A 17,435-nucleotide genomic window follows, 5' to 3' on the forward strand; every position below is an offset into this window, starting at 1 on the left:
CTCCCTCCATCACTACCACCACCACCACCAGCCCCACTGTGACTACCTCTCGAACCATCACTATGACCACCACCATCACCATTATTACCACCACTACTGCCACCACCACCATCATAACAATCACCACCATCACTAACACCACCAACAACAACTAAGAGGTTTGAGCCTGTCCAGCCATGCTGGGGCCAGAACCAGAGCCAAGTGCTTCACAAGCCCTGCAACACTGGGTCCTCATAAGGACCTCATCAGCTTCGTGTCATTGTCATCCCTGTCACAGATGAGGACTCTGAGCAGTAGAGAGAGAAGAAGCTGCCCTGGCCTGGCCAGTGGGGTCCTGGACGCAGACTCGGACCCACTGGCTCCAAGCCCAGAGATGTGTGCTGTGCCTGGGATCCGACTTCCAGCACAGTCTCAATGAGGGGTAGGGGTGGTCCCTGGGCCTCTTTGCCACCGCCACCCCCCATAATGGAGCAGGCATTCCTTCTCTGTTTGCCTCGTTTTCAAATCACTGCTATTTCTGATTGCAACCTAAGAATGAAGACTGATTTAGGCCCCTCCCAGAGGAAAACAGATCAATTCAAATTCCTTTTCTTTTGTCTATACGACTGTGATTCATTTTTATAGCCCTTACAAGCTATTAAACTTTTATATAAGCTTCTGTAAGCTTTTATAAGGCATTGTCTGCCCTCAAAGCAAACCAGAGGATTTCAGTCTGACTCCTGGATCCCACGCTCCAGCTCTCAGAGTTAGAACAGCAGCCCAGCCCTCGGAACAGCCAAACTCAACCCAACGGTGGACTCACAAATTCTCTATCTTGGGGCAGTTAAAGGGTGAATTTCCATTGCCTTTCAGCCCCTGAGAATTGCAAGTCTTTAATATAAAAAACAAACAAAATCCCCCATTTTATGTTTTTTTATTATTACTCAAGAAACAAATACATGTTCACTGGAGAAAATATCCAAGGCTATCCGTCCATCTATCCATCCATCCATCCATCCATCCATCCACCCATCCATCTACCCATATATCCGTCCATCTACCCATCTATCTAGGCTTATCTGCAATTCACCTCTAATTATAAATTACATATATACATTTGAACATATTGCTCATTCTGCTTTGCCCCTTGTTTTTAGAACACTTAACAGTAATGTCACATTCAAAATGGATGACAACCACCAGGCAGGCAACTACTGCTTTTTTGTTTGCTAAAATAAAATCTATATTAAGTCTCATTTCCCTCCCCAATTTAGGAGGTACTTTTCCGGTCATTGCGTTTGGAAAGCATATAAAATAATAACAGAAATCACTATGTATTACTATGACCCAGACACATTACATACATTCTCTTAAAATAAAAAAGAACTTCTGTACAATGGGAATGCTCAAACATTACAAAAGGAGAAGGCACAGTGTCACGAAGCCTCGCCCCCCACCTTCCAGCTTCAACAGTTACCGACATGAGGCCCCGTCTGCTGCGTCTGTCCCCAGCTTCTCCTCCCACCGGGCTGAGCGTCAAGCTCATTCTAGACTTCGTATCCTTGCATCTGGACGCAGTTCAGCGTGGATCTCTAAAATACAAGATCTCTTTCTTACAGTTTGAGATAGCCACAGTGTGAGTGTGAGCATCACACGGAAAGAGAATTAACACCAGTCTCCCTTGTCATTGCTCAGCTTGTCCTATCTGTGTCTTCAGGGCATGTTTTAAGGATCAGCAGCAATCTGTTGTCTTCCATAAATTAATGGCAAGAAACGTAAAGGGGATGAAACATACGCATAGAAGGAGATTTAAGAAGTCATCAAGCAAATGCAGCGAGTGGGCCTTGTTTGGACCCTGACTTGAAAACAAATGTGTGTGTGCGCGCACGCGTGTGTGTGCATGCCCATGTGTGTGCGTGCCCATGTGTGATGTATGGTCCCCTTTTCTTTTCTTGCCACTGATGTGTTGAAGAACACACGTGATCCTCAATCCTTAAAGCATGCCTTAAAGGCAGGGCTTGTTACCCCTATTTTGCAGGTATTAAGGTTCAGAGAATTAGGGAACTTTTCCAAGGCCACATACAGGGGAGGGTGAGCACAAGCGGGGAGTGAAGAGCCGGCGGCTCAGTGAGATAAACCATGGTTAGACAAGGAAGGCCGCGGGTGGGTGAGTGCCTGGGGTTACTGACAAAATAGACGGCGCACACAAAACGCCCTGGACGGAGAAGAGCTAGCTTTGGGCAAAAATAGAGAGGCCTCTGAAGGCCAACCTCACTACCCTTGCACAGCCTGTAAGGTCAGAAATGGAAAAGAAACCCAGCCAGCCCAGGGAAGCGGCTGGTGGCAAAGCTCTGAGCTGGGTTTGAAGACCTGCTTCGGGCTCTTTCTCCAGTAAACTATGTGGCTCTGGGGAAGTCTCTCAACATTTCTGAGTCTCAGCTTCCTCATCCTCAAAGTGGGGATAGTGCCAGCTCTACCTGCTTCAAGGTGCTGCGAGGCTCCCATGGGGCAGGGCCTGTGTGAGCCAGAGATGATCAGGACCAGCTCAGCCCCCGGGTAGACTTCTCCCAGGAGAGACATGTGCACACAGAGCTGTGGAGCCTGGAGCCTGGAGCCTGGAGTCAGGCCTCCTGGTTCAACTCCCCGCTCTGCCTCCCATGAACTCTGGGACTGCGGGCGAATTCCTTCCCCTCGTCATTGCATACTTGCCTCATTGGCAACATACGGAAGAGGCTAGCAGCATCTGGCATGTTGTAAGCACTCTATCTGCTAGGTAGGTCCTGTCCTCATTTTAAAGATGTGGAAACTGAGGCCCAAGATCACAGAACCAGTGCATGGCATTGCTGGATGCAAACTCCAGTCTGCTGACTCCAGGACAGCTGGATAAGCAAGGACTGCTGGTGGGAGGAAGGGTGGGCAGAGGCTGAGGCTGATATTCTGAAGCACACTGCAGCCTCCCAAGATTCACCTCGCTATCATGCACTGTCTCGCAGTCCAGCACATGGGAGGCCCTTGAGAAATGCCTGTTAGGTGAAAGGATTTGAGACGTACCCTCGCCTAGCACAGCATGAGTTAATTCAGTTAAAATGTATAGCAAAATTCGGTGGGGAGTAAGGAGAGCTATCTGAGATCCCAACCTGTAATGTGCAGCTGGCAGGCAGGGGAGGCAGTGATGTCAACAACACACACGAAAATAAAGGCAGATCTGTGAAAGAGGGCTGACCTTGAGGGATAGGGAAGCCACAAGGAGCAGTGTGCATGGGGCTGGAGGTGACGAGGTGTGATGACCTCACTTCACTCCACCCTGACTCCAGACCAGTGATCCCACTGGATTTAGGGTACAGCGTCTGTGTGAGGGGAGCCAACGAAACCAAGGAAATGCAGTGCAAGCTGAGGCTAGAACTGTATTGACAGCCAAGAGGCTGAGAGCTCTGTGGTCCCTGAATCCCCCATCCTCAAAGATACCCAGACCCTAACCCCGGGAACCTGTGAATATTGCCTTATATGGCAAAGTCTCAGCAGCTGTGATTAGATTGAGGATCCTGAGATGACATTATCCCAGATTATCCAGGTGGGCCCTACATGAAATCGCAAAATCACAAGGCAGGCAGAGGGAGAGTCGACACACACACAGAGGACAAAGTGACGTGAAGGTGGAGCAGAGAGAGATCTGAAGAGGCTGGAGCCATGTGGCCACAAGCCCAAATCCACGGGCAGCCACCAGACGCTGCAAGAGGCAAGGAACGACTTCTCCCCTAGAGCCCCCAACACCTTGGGGCTCTGCCGACACCTTGACTCTGGCTCAGTGATGCTGATTTTGAACTTTGGCCTTCAGAACTGTGAAAGAACAAATTTCTGTAGTTTCAAGTCATGCTGTTTGTGGCAACTCGTTACAGCAGCCCAGGGGGCTCACACACCCTTGACCTCCATTCTAAGGAGGCTGGAATCTTTTCTGCGGGTAACGGGAGAGTTCTTGAAGCTGTGTGAGGCATGGAGTGTAGATGTGATGGGGACCAAACTTGAGCAGGGGCTGGGGAAGTATGGCTTAATGAAAGGAGGCACTGAAGGTCAGGAGCTGGTCCCAGGTTGCCTGCCCCCCTTAAGAGCTGATGGGGCCTGGTTGGAGCAGGGAGGATGGAGGCTGGAGCGGAACAGTATGGCAATCTGCAGGGAACTCCTGCCCTGGCTGGCAATGTTCATTAGCAGGACACAGCTACCCAGACGTCTAAACCCTGTCCAGCTCCGGCTCCGGCTGCCGGGAGGCTGGGCAGGATCCCAGGCCTGTGTCTGCGTCTGCCGTGGCCTCGGGCCTCATCTGCCCTGAACCCATTTGTCACAGCCGATCCACGCTCGGCTCTTGTCATTCTTCTGGGTTGCTTTGTTTTTCGTTTTTTCCACTTCTAGTGTCTGAGGCCAATCTCTACTGTTATAAATAATGGATCACAAGGGACTGAAAACGCAAAAAGCGAGGAGCTGAAAGAATAAGAAATGTGCTAAGATGGAGCTCTCTGCGGAGGACTTTCTTACGTGAGGACATTTCTGAAGGTGTCTCTCTGGTTTGCTTTACTTCCTCAGATCCGACGCTGGTACGAGGGATGCACGACCCTCCTACGTCCCCTCACCGGGTCCCCGTCCTGCTAACCTCTGCCCACTTCCCAAGGGTCTTCGTCCCGGCTCTGTTGCATCAGGACTCCAAGTGTGGGCCCATGCGACTTATCCCTGGGTCAGGGCTCCTTGCGCCCCAGGTGGAAGGAGGTGAAGGAGGAGGTGCTGGGGACGACCCCTCAGACACTGCTCACGGAGCCTTCTCCCAACATGCAGTCCCTCCAGCCCTGTTTCAGGACATACGTGAAAAGACACAGATGAAACCATGCAAAAGCAAGACCTGAGACTGGGAGGCGGGAAGGACCCCTCCCCAGCTGAGACCCAGAGAGCTGTGCTGTCCCGCAAGCAAGCAGTCCATCCAGCCTCCTGGACATGATGCTCTCCCTGGTGACATCATGGCCTTCCGGGTCCCTTCAACTTTGGTACTTTATGATTCCAGAGACCAGAAGATGGGAGAGGGTGACAGTCATCTCTGCTTCTCAGGAGGGGGTGTTATGGACTTCACTGTATCCCCCCAAATTTACACGTTGAGGCCCTTACCATCGGTGCCTCAGAATAGGACCGGATTTGGAGACGGGGTCTTTAAAGAGGCAATTAGGTTAAAACAAGGTGATTGTCTGAGTTTCTTAGGGCTGGAGTGGCCTTCCCACTCACCCTGCTTCTTATCCATGCAAAGGCCAGCCTCCACCCGCCAGGCTGAAAACCTCACGTGCCTCCTTTGTAGCTCCTCCAAAGATTAGGGTTTCTATTCAATGCTATTGGACTTTTGGGGGTGGTGTGTCACCGTGATGTGACATCAGCAGGGTGCCGTGCCTCCTGGGCCACCCTGCGACCGGCACTGTACCATCGCCGCACCCTGCGACACCCAGAACCACATGACGCACAGATCTAGGTAATGCTGCCCATGCAGCCTTCTGTGCCGAACGAAGAATTCCTCTTGGGCTCGCTATTTGTAGTTTGACGCCCGGGGCTCACAGCAGTCAAATGAAAGCCACTAAACCCCTGGATCTTTCTTCCAGAAGCCGAGCCTGGCCCTTCAGGGGGGCAGGTGGGAGCTGGAGGTGCCTGAGGGGCCCCTTTGGGGTCTGGACCTGACTTGGCTGCAGGGCGCGGGGCCGCCTGATCAATGCGTCTGGAGGACACACGGATGGTTCATTGCAGGACTGAGACTAAATCAGACACCCCAGACCCAGCAGGGCCCAGAGCATTCCAGGAGGCCTGGCATCCAGCCGGTGGCCTCGGCTCCAGCACCAACACCCAGGAAACCCAGAGTCCCCAGGCCCTGGAGAGGCCCTGGGCTTCGGCCAAAGGTCTGGGAGGGGAGATGCTGGGCGGAAGACTGGGGTGGGGGGCTTAGCGCTCTGTCGTGTTCTGGGCCATAGGCGGGATGTAGGGAGTGGGGGTCGGGGGGGATGGACACCTTGGCAAGTCTGAAGTTCAGAACATCAGCCTGCGTCTGCTGGTGCCCAGCCCACACCCCCAGGCCCATTCATGGGGACCCTGTTAGAATCAGGGATGATGATAAAGGGTTGATACTTTAGGCACCTGGGGGAGGCACTGACTCTGAGAAGGGCCATTCCGTCTGCCGCCTTGTCACCCACCAGGGGCTCCCTGATCCTTTGTCGTCATGCATTACCTGCGTGTGTCTGCTCAGCTCCCAAGGCTGAGACCCATCTCACCCACCTTTCCAGCCCAGGGCCACCCAACACGTCTGCGGGGGAAATCCACTGCTCCCACACTCCCCATTCACCCCTCTGCCGAGGAAGCTCCTCTCGGGACCCTCGCTCCTTGGAGAACTCCAGGCCATCTTTGCCAGGAGGGCACAGAGGCCATCTCCCATCTTTGCAGTTTGGGGCTCAGCCTTCAAAACACCACATGCAAAGTGGGGCTCAAACACACGACGGGACCATGGCTGCACATCCTGGGGGGGCCAGGCGGAGATCTTACGTCTGAAGGACTCCAAATGAGGATGCGGTCACGGCTAGGTCTGCAGTCACGTTTCCCAGCACTTCTTGTATATGTTCTAAGCTTTAGATTTTCTGTTCTTAATAGTGACGCAGGCGTTTTAGGCTTACAGAGAAGCCTCAGTGAGAAATTTCAGAGTATACATGACCATTCATTTTGAACTCTCAACCACCACTCGCTTAAACGTATAGAACCAACAGAACAACGCTGAGCGAAAACACTTTGGGGGCCGCTCCCCAGAGCACTTTGGAAATGCACGAGCGACAGACGCGCTCGCCCGCCACACCCAGCTGCCTCCGCTGACAGTCAGCCTTTACGTAACATCGCTCTGGGTTAGCTGTTCCTGCCAAAGTCGATTCCAGGTGGAGGGATTATGGGAGATCTCTAGATGATAATGCCAGACGCATGGCCTCTTTTCGGTCATTTGTAAGGCTATAAAAGTTTTTCAAAAATTCCCCAAAGGCAGAAGCTGCGAGGATAAAGACAGTCGGAACCACTGGGCTCTGTGAACTGTTCTGCTAACAAATAAATCACCGCAGCGTGCAACCCGCCTGAGGATGGTCGAACCCCATCTGGACACAGCCCTGGGCTCCCTATGCCTGCCGCTTGGTGGTGGCAAGTGGAAGAGGGCACAGTGGCAACCTTACCATGGGGCAGCATTCTGGGCTAAATGGAAGAGAGTTTGACTGTGATGAAGTCCACTAACCTCCCATCATTCCACGGGCGGGCGCTAACTTTGTTTCCCTGAAGTCTCCTCCCACCCCAGGTGGAGGCTGCACATGGGAGCTGGGGGCCTGAGGGGGAGGCATGCCCAGCAGCCAAGCGACAAAGACAGCTGAGTGTTCCCGGGGCCACGATGGACAGTGCCCAGACACACACTCTCCAAACCCAGCTGATTTTGCCTACAAAATTATTAAGTGCTTACGGGCATCGGTACCGCCCCCTCCAGCAAAAGGAAATGAACGTGAAGCCTGGGGACTCTAATGCAGCTGGAGAGCCTGCGGGCACACAGGCCGCCAGCTCAGTCAATCCGAGGGCGGTCATCCTAGTTCATCATTGCCTGCCGCTGTCCTTGTCCCTCCCTCCCTTCCTCCCTCCCTCCTCACTGCAGTCCCCATAGAGCTCCACCTCTGAAATAGTCAGAGAAATGAAAGACGGCTTGTGGTCTTTTCTTTGGTGGGAAGAATGGGGGAAGAAGGGTGGACTTGGGGCTAACCTGGGAAACACAGCTGCATGGTATCATCGAGCTGGAAGCATCCTCCGGCTACCTGGCCCTTCCTTCCAGAGCATGCCTGGACACAGGGCACCGGCCGGGAGTGACAGCCAGATGCCCAGCGGCCACCACCAGCCCTGGACCGTGAGGCGAGGAGTCCCAGTTCCCCAACTGGACGCAGCGATTTGACTGCCTTAAATTCACGACATGAATAAATAAAAAATAAGCAAACAAGGGGCGGGCCCAGTGGCGTAGTGGTTAAGTTCACGCACTCCACTTCAGTGGCCCGGGGTCCGCAGATGGATCCCGTGTGCGGACCTAGCACCACTCATCAAGCCATGCTGTGGCAGTGACCCACATACAAAATAGAGGAAGACTGGCACAGATGTTAGCTCAGTGACAATCATCCTCATCAAAAAAAAATAAATAAAATAAATGAATAGAAATAGCAACTCGATATAGCACTCAGCAGGTACGGGCCCTGTCTGAACACGTGACACACACGCAGGGATGTAATCACAACAACCCTGTGAAGTGGAGACTCCCTTCACCCCACTTCACAGATAGAGACATCGAGGCACATTAAGTAATCCGCCTACACCCTACCAGGTTCACAGACACACCTGCTCCGGAATCGACGCTCTCGACTGTGACGCCATGTTGCTGGTAAACGGTCTGAGCGTAACTGCACCTGAAAAGCAGGTGTCCTCCCCAGGCAGGTCACTCCTCTCCGCCCATAATACGTCACACCTCCCAGACCACCGCACATACAACCTTCCTGGGTTGACACTACTGTGACCGGGGCGTGGGTTTAGGGAACACACACAGTTTCTCAGAAGACACAGGAACACACCCACTGCAATAGGCCTACACTTTGCAAACTAAGGAAATAAGGATGGAAATGACAGGTTATAAAACATCACAGCAGATTCATCGAAGGACGAAAAGCAGAATGTGGTCCACGCACACCATGGGATATTAGCCTTAAAAAGGAAGTTCTGACACCTGCTACAACGTGGAGGGACCTTGGGGACGTTATGCTGAGTGAAATGTCAGACACAAAAGGACAAATACTGTGTGATTCCACCTAGATGAGGCCCCCAGAGCAGTCAGACTCAGAGACAGAAAGTAGAAGGGTGGGCGCCAAGGGCTGGGGGCGTGGGATGGGCAGTTGGTGTTTAGTAGGGACAGAGCTTTAGCTGAGGAAGACGAGAAAGCTCTGGAAATGGATGATGGTGAGGGTTACATGACAACATGAATGTACTTAATGCCACCGAACTTTACACTTAGAAATGGTTAAGATGGTAAAATTTTATTATGTCTATTTTCCTACAGTTTTTAAAAATGTTAGGCAGAGAACTAAAGCAAACTGAATGCATCATTCTGGCTCTTCTTTAACTGTGCCTGGACCCAGCTTTCACGGGGCGCTGCAAGGTTCTCTTCAGGACATGCTCCCATCAGGTGATCAACTCTGGGATTCAAGGAGGACGTGTGGGACCGTGGTGAGGGGTGGGGGAGACAGGCAGACAGAAGCAGGGTCAAGGCAAATAAACCACAGCATCAACTGCAGAGATTTTTTTTTTTTTGAGATTGAAAATGTGTGGAGCCATCTCCAAGGCAGCTGAATGCACCTATACAGTGACCCGCCTTGTGGCTATAACCGACGTGCCCGGGAAGAGATGCCTGTGCTTTTTATAGTCCTGCAGGTGGACCTTTAGGTGTGTACTAGTGTAGAGCATTGTTTTTGTCGCAAAGATTCAGAACCCTGGAAATGCACTCAACCACCACAGCAGGAGGAGACAGCCCGGGAGCCGAGCAAAAGGCTGTGGCTCCATCTCCACCCCTTTCGAGCTGGGCCACTAACGTGCAAACTGCCCTGGCCGCGAGCATCCCCCCAGGTGGGAGCTCGTGCTGCGGGCTTCCAGGCAGCCAGCTCTCACCGCATTGCCTGTCTGGCCGAGGAAGGAGAATGGGGACCATGGGAGCATCTTTTGTTGGGGCAGGCCCAGCTGGTGGGCTGCTGCTGTCTTGTCGAGGTGGACCCTTGAGGTCCCTCTGTGTGCTCTGCGGATTCTCCTTGCCAAAGACCTGCCTCTGTCCCCAGGAGTGTGGCCTGCTGGGTCCCCTGCAGCCAGGGGAGCAGGTGACTGGATGCGACAGTTCAGCTTGTGCCACTTGTGGTGGGAGAGGCCGGGGGGAGGGCATACCCACCACCCGCCAGGGAGCAAAGCCAGGACAGGCGTGTGGGCACCCTGCCTGCAGAGACCCAAGGCTCCCTGTCGGCCCAGGCCCTGCTGCCCCACTGCCCAGCTTGTGTCCCGGCTCCTGGCTGCTGGCGCTGAGATCAGCCTCGGGCTGCGGCCCTGTCTCGCGTCTCATTTGCATGTCGGTTCTCAGGAGCTGTCCGATGGGGATGCGGTGCCCTTGCTCTGCCCTGCCCTTCTTCCCTGACGACCAGAGCTGTATTCTGCTCGCCTCTGAGGCCGGCCAGCCCCTCAGCCGTCAACGGCTCTGGTGAGGCCACTTGGTGGCCCCTCAGTTTGGGCATGAAGTGGCCCTGTTTCCAGCAGGCATAGACCCTGCCAGGTTGGACACGAAGGTGCCCTGGGCAGTGGGACCCGGGGTCTTGGAGCCCTCAGCACTGCCTCCCTCTTTGTGGTTGTTTTGGCTCAGATTCACAGCAGCCTCACAGAGATACCAACGTAGTGACAAGAAGGCACGGCCACAGTCTCCGAGTTGACAAGTCTGGGGGAAGGGAGTGCCAAGGATGGGCAAGGGGCCATGCTTTGCCCAGGCCTAAGGACGGGGTGTGTGGACCGAGCCCCCTCAAGTGGCCAGCTCTGCCCTGGGCACTTTATGTGTCACACAGCACCACCCGTGGTCACCCCATGGAGGGTGCCGCCACCGCACCCACCTCTCCGAGGAGAAGGTGATTTCCCTCATGCTTCCCAGCTGACAAGTGGCAGAGCCAGGCCCTGTGAGGCTGTCCCAGCACCATGGCTTCCACCACGCGGGGTGACCACCCTCCGATATACAGCGCACTGTGTCTAGTCTGACAGGTCTCCATGTCACTGTCTGCCAACCCTGGTGCCGTCAGGAGGGTTCAAGCCTCCAGCCTCTGATGTCTCAAACGTCTAGTTTGAGAGGCCTTCTGAGCACAGCAGGTGGGAAGGAGGAAGGAGGCCAGCAGCTTCCTGACTTCTCAGGGCCCTGGGCTAGAATTTGGGGAGACGGTGTCTCTGAGAGTTCTTATTTGGATGGCACCTGCTACGGCAGCTCAGGCAGCCAGGGTCCCAGGCGCTTCACGGCTGATGTGCTTGTTGAAAGAGACTGAAACGAGATGCTCTCATTAATGTTCACAGCCCAGCTCGGACCCAGCTGGAGACAGAGAGGTCATCGCGAACGAAAGGTCAGGCTGGGAATCAAAATGCTCCCTCTCCACCTCCCCATCACCACCAGCCCACCTCCCTTTTCACACTGGAAGCCCCGAAAGGGCGTGGGATGACTCCCTTCTCCAACTTCCCTTGGTCGCACTTAGCTGATGTTAACATTTCAGTATCTGTTTAAAGAGCTTAAGTTATAAACATTTAAAGGAAAATAAACGGACTCTGCTGGAACTGCTGAGGGTGGCCAAGGGGCGTCACCGTCCACCTGGCAGAGATGAGGGGAGTGGACGGCAGGGCCGAAGCCCAGAGGACTAGCAGTGGGTCTGCCTGGCCAGTGCGTGCATCATTGTACAAATGAACAAACTCCTTCCAGTTGTCAGGAAAGGCACACTCCGCGTGTCGGGTAGAGCAGGTGCGCATGTCTGAAAGCGAAAGGAAATTGGCAATGGGCTTTGCCAGGTGGCAGGATGGACCTATTCCAGGAGGGGGAAAGGCGCTCGTGAGCCAGGGAGGGACTCCAGGCCCCGCCATGATGACCACACTGGACAAGACAGGCAGCAGGTGTATCCTTTGAAAAACAGAAGACATTTTTGCCCTGAAGACGTGCAGTCAGCTCAAAACGCCAGCTTGTTTGTCCCAAAGGCAAGAAATGAAGGCAGACGAGCCTGAAGTCCCTTGGAGGGTACAAGGTCGGAGCAGGGTGGGGGTACACAGGGAGAGACAGGTGGCAGGGAGCAAGATTGCCTCGGGGTAGAGCCGGAGACGGCCAGGGGCGCAGAGGCCTGGGCTCCAGGTGCAGGCAAGAGGGCCTGAGGCCCAGAGGAAAACCTCTGGGGAGGGGATGGTGGGTCAGGGCCCCGCAGACCCGCGGGGGCTGGATGACAGCTTCCGAGGTATCCACGGGCACAACCTGGCTTCCAAGTGGCCACAGGACGAGGCTGGGGGAAGATGATCATACGGAGGGATGGGCCCGAGGCTGGGCGCACGGGGCACTTAGCTCCAGCCAGGGAAGGAGCAACAACACAGGAGACATTAGGAACTGGGAACGGTTGTCTGCTGACATTTTAACAACTTTCCAATGTGACTCTTCTCTTTTGGTTTTTCTCATTTGTTTCCTTGTTTCAGAAACATCAAGCGGCTGTTTGCTTATTAAGACCTGGGTTCCCGCTGGAGAGCAAGGCTGGGACAAACACATGGCAGCTCAGAGTGGCTGAGGGTGGTCCCGGCACAGTGCCATGACCAGAGGACGGTCCCCGAGGGAGCCGCTAGCCCAGGGCAATGCGCCAACAGAGGCAGTCCCTTTCGACCAGCCTGAGGAGCTCCAGGACGGCTGCTCTGGCCCAGATGAGGCTGCTCACCAAACCCCAGCCCCACGTCAGGCCCGGGGGTCCCACAAAGGGCTCACTCTGTTTCATTTGGAAGGTCAGCAAACCTCGGCCAGGACGTGCCACCAGCCAGGAGCCTGAGTGCATCGTCACATCACGCCCTGGGCATCCTAGCTGAGTGGGAGAAAGGGGCAGGCACTGAGGCCAGGGGACACTGAGGAAAGAAAGAGCCAACGCTCTGGGCATTGCCTTCTCAAGAGGAGGCCTCTGAAGCGGGGTTCCAGGTCTCTGGGTTTGGGGACCATGTTCCCCCTCCCTCCTCCTTCACCTGGTGCTGGGAGGTGCCAGGGCTCACCTGCGCTCCCAGGCAAGTGGAAGAGCAGACGATGGGGACAGGTGTGTGCAGGTGCTGCTGGCTGCAAGAGGCTGGCTCCCTGGCCGTTTAGCAGTTCCTAACCTCGGACATCCCAAGGCTATCCGTCTGCCAAAAGGCTCCTTCCCCACAAAGCCTGCCTTCCCAGAGGAAGGAAACTTGTTCATCGGGCTCCACACGTGGCTGGCACCACAGCCCCTTCCCACCAGCTGGTCCTGCTGTGTCCTTCTGTCCATCACAGGGGGCCCCACAACAGCTGCTATTTACCATTTGTGCCCTCCTGGGGTCCAGGCCCCATGCCTGGCTCAGGTCAGAGGCACCATCGCTCAGTGGGACTCGCCAAGGGTGGTGACTGTCACATTCACATTGCACTCCAGCGCTCAGCACACAATAGCTGCTCAATAAACATGTCCAGATATTTGACTAACGGATCTGCCTTGTCACCACTGTTCTCGCAACAAGCAGCACTACCAGCGTCCCAATGTTACTGTCAAGAAAATGGTGGGATCAAGGGGTTAGGTCACCAACCCAAGGCCGGGCTGAGAATGGACCTCAATCCCTCTGGCTCCGGGACACGAGCTCCCAGCCACCTCAGAATCCCACTTTTGTGTGGGCCCAGGAAGGGCACAGACTCAGAAGACAAGCCACCGCTGCCCTCCGAGTCTCCTCTGTGCAACCTCTGAAGGAAAAGCCCTGGGGCTGGAAAACTGACCTCTCAAGGGGCTCCGAGGATCCCCAGATTCTCGAGGCCGGCCTCCCACTGCATGAACTGGGCGGGTCACGTGACCTGTGTCTGGCGTTTTCTTTGTATCAAAAACGCCCTGAACTAGCTGCCAACGGCTGCCACGGTTTCTCCAGGCACTGGACGTGCCTCCGGTGTTACTATCACAGGCACGTCCTCAGACAGGGAATGCCACACTTGCCATCCATCTGTCCGACCACCCTTCAGACAACTTTAGCTCTTCCACCCTCAGCTCTGCTGGGGAAGACAGCATCCGCAGAAGTCCCCGTTTTGATTGCAACCTCCATTTGTGCATTCTCCAGGGGAGCGCAGAACGCCCAGGAGTCAGAGAACTCCAGGGACAGAGAGCAAAAGTAATGCGGGAGCCACGGGCTTGACGACCAGGTGGACAAGAGCCAGGCAGCAACACATGCCTCCAAACACACAGTGCCCCTCCTCGGAAGCAACTCAGGGTTTGCACCCATGACCTAGGATGTGGGATGGACGCAAGGGAGACGGAACACGGCCACATTTGGGGAACTTGCAGAATTAACCCAGTGGCTGGGACTTTAAGAAACTGCAGCCACTGAAGGCATTGCTGGAAGTGCTCTCGTCTCGAGGGTGCTGCTGGGCGGGCGGGGAGCTTGAGGTGAGTGAGAGGTTATCATTTTCCAGCACACACTGGGAAACCCCGAACGATCTGGCTCTCAACCAGAGCTAAAAGTCCAGCTATAAGCGCTCCAACGGTGCCAAGAGCAAAGGGAGAGGGCTCACAGCGAGGTCAGGAACCAGAAACAGGCCTCGCAGAGACGGCAGAGGTTGAAAGACCACGGCCCACCTCCTCCCCTATTTGTACCAGTTGGAGGATGTTTGTGGAACAGAGGGAGAGAGAAGCGCATAATGTCCGCCGTGTTCCAGCAGTGTTCCAGGCCCTCTGTTTACATGATGTCATTGACTTCCCATGGCAGTCTATAAAACAGACATTACTATCCCACTTTACAGAGGAGGCCAGCTCAGAGGAGCCAAGCACCCTGCTCAAGATCACAGAGCACGATGGAGCCAGCACACAACCTCAGATCTGACCCCTCCCAAGGCCACGGCCTCCCTCCTGAACGCAGGTGCCCGTGGTTTCCTGGGGCAGCTGGCAGGGAGGTCATCCCAACCTCGGGTGTGTCAACTGCAAAAAACCATCCTGCCCATAATGACAGCCCAGCCTGCCAGACTCTGGGCTCCGTTCCCGCCCCCTGGAACCTCTCTTCCACTTCAATGCAGCTTCGCGGCAGAACTGGGGGAAGTTCTCAGGAAGCAGCCGTCACTTCTGACCGGGTGACAGCATCTCATCTCATCTCTTTCAAAAGATAAAAAAGGTGGGGCCGGCCCCGTGGCCGAGTGGTTAAGTTCTTGCACTCTGCTTCAGTGGCTCAGGGTTTCGCCGGTTTGGATCCTGGGCACAGACCTAGCACTGCTCCTCAAGCCATGCTGAGGCAGCATCCCACGTAGCAGAGCCAGAAGGACCTCCAAGTAGAATATATAACTATATACTTGGGGGGCTTCGGGGAGAAGAAACGGCAGATCTTTGATAACTCTCATCTGGTGGGGTCGAAAAAGTATGTGTGCTTATGCATGTGTATTCATGTTTGCATATGTGCGTGCATGCATGTGTGTGTAAAATGTGTCTGTGTGTGAATGTACGTGCACGTGTGTGCGTATTTGTGCATGTGTGTGCACACTAGAGCAGGGACGTGTTCAGCAGACGGCCATCTCTTCCTTTGGGGAGGCTGTTAAATTCCTGTGCAGTCTGGAGCCCGTTCCTGGAAGTCAGGGGACCTGGGTCTACTCCCGCCTCTGCCGCTGACCAGCTGTCCAGCGCTGATGAACTAAGAGGGGTTGTCCACCTGCCCTTGAAGATGCTTCCTCTTCCCATTTTCTCATTCTATTACAGCGGCTATGGTGGGGGAAGGGCAGCCTGTGCTTCACATTCCACGGGAATCAAGCTGGGATGGGGGTGAAGGTGGCTTGTTGGCTCAAGTCTATCAGCTGGCAGAGACTGTGTGCACGTCTGGGAACCAGAGAGACCCAACCCCCCCCACCCAGCGCTTCCTCCCTGCCTGCCTGGGGCACCTCTCCATGGCTTCCCCACTGGGGGCTCCTTGCAGAGCACAAGGTGAGACTCGGCAAATGCGGGCTTCCCTGAAATGTCCAGTGGAGGTTTGGGGACCATTCCCTCATTACAGCTTTTCCCAGGGCTTAAGGGGGAGCTAAAGAGAGACCCCTTCCAAGTCAGCTCTTTCATTGTCCCTCTCTGCCAATCAGAAGCATGAGTCCGGGATGCTCTGGACCCATGCCAGGGGCAGAGAAGGGGAGGGGCCTGAACAAAGGGGTCTGCTTTGGATGCCTCTCTCATGACACTCAAGCTGGTTAGGGACGCCTGACATTTGGAGGGCTTCCTATCTCCAAAGAGGAGGGTAGAAGGACCCCAGAGGTGGTCCAGTGGGTCACCCAGTCTCTCTGTGGGCTCTAGAAGATAGAGCAGCACGGGGTCACCGTCTCTGTCAGAGCTGACCACCTGCCAGGACGGGGACACTGCCGGGGACACGGCATGGAGCAGCCCCTGCTGTGTCAGCCCCCCCCCCCCCCCCCCACTTGCGCCCCGCCGGCCCCGCCGGGACAGCTTGATCGGGCACCGTCCCTGCGCGGGCACTCCGTCCCGCAGGGCTGCCCACCGGCTCCGGGGTGTCTGCTCTTGGGGTCGTCCTGCCGGAAATGAAAGGCTTAATGTAGCAGCCTCTGAACGCACGAACTCGGCCCAATCAGATTTGTTACAAAGACAGCTCTGGCCACGAAATGAAAAATTACCCCCGTGCGCGTCGCCCTTTCCACTGGGGGCCGCTGCTGGGGGACACCTGCCCCGCAGAGCCCCGCCGCCGGTGACCGAAGTTGTCGGAGGCCGCAGCCCGGACCCGCGGACGCACGCACGATGGTCCCCCCAACCCCCGCCGGCGTCCCCTGGCCTGGTCCCCCCACCCGCGCCGAGACCCTCCGCGCTGCCACCCGGGGGAGGGGCCCCCGCGGCGGGCTCGCACGACGGGGGGCGCGCGCGGGAGGGCGCCCCGCGACCGCGGGTGGGGCGGGGGCTACCTTCTGAATGCGTCCATCGATGTCCAAGTAGATGGCCTTGGGCCGGTAGCTGGAGGAGCCCGACCCCATCTTGCGCCGAGCCCTGCACTTGGACTTTTTACTGTACTTTCTCGACGCCAGCCGCCGCGGGGAGGGCGGGCAGTGGGAGGGAGGAGGGGGCGGCGGCGGGAGGACGGCGTAGATCAGCCAACCAGAGCGCAGCCGCGCGCGGTGCCGGCTCGGCCCGCCGCCTCCGGCTCGCGCGTCTCCGCTCGCGCTCCTCCCCCCGCCGCCGCCTCCCTCCGCCTCCCTCCCTCCCATTCCCGCCCTCCTCCTGCCTCCTCTTCCCTCTTCCTCTTCCTCCCTCATCGTCCCTCCTTCCTCTTCCCTCCCTCTCTCTCCTCTCTCCCTTCTCTCTTCCCACATTAATGCACACCCCCTTTTCTTCCGTTTGACTCCAGCCAGATGAGGACAGAGCCAAGTGGGCAGCCCAGCTCCAAGTGCCCTCTGGACAGGTGCCCCTAGCGAGCGACCCCCTCTGGCTGCAGGGCTGGTCATCTCCCCCTATAACCAGATTCCCACAGCGACCCCTTCCGGCTACAGAGCTGGTCACTTCCCCATGTGACCAGATTCCCATAGCGACCTCCTCCGGCTGCAGGGCTAGTCACCTCCCCACGGGGGCAGTTGCCCATGGTGACCCCCTTGGCAAAGAAGCTGAGGACTGCCCGGGTGGCTGATCAGTCATCAGTAA

At 55.8% G+C, this 17,435-nt stretch overlaps 1 protein-coding gene across 2 annotated transcripts in view; it reads right to left on the bottom strand.

Moving 5' to 3' along the window:
- Positions 1–16,966, bottom strand: part of PDE9A (phosphodiesterase 9A) — an 89,671-nt gene extending 72,705 nt beyond the window's left edge. For both annotated transcript variants that reach the window (XM_046651693.1, XM_046651692.1), the window contains exon 1: positions 16,706–16,966. In XM_046651693.1, the coding sequence (XP_046507649.1) occupies positions 16,706–16,774 (69 nt within the window). In that variant the 5' untranslated portion in view covers positions 16,775–16,966. The remainder of the gene's footprint in view (positions 1–16,705) is intronic.
- Positions 16,967–17,435: the final 469 nt, after the last annotated feature.

Source organism: Equus quagga, unplaced genomic scaffold (assembly GCF_021613505.1).
Source record: "Equus quagga isolate Etosha38 unplaced genomic scaffold, UCLA_HA_Equagga_1.0 73442_RagTag, whole genome shotgun sequence".
NCBI lineage: Eukaryota > Metazoa > Chordata > Mammalia > Perissodactyla > Equidae > Equus > Equus quagga.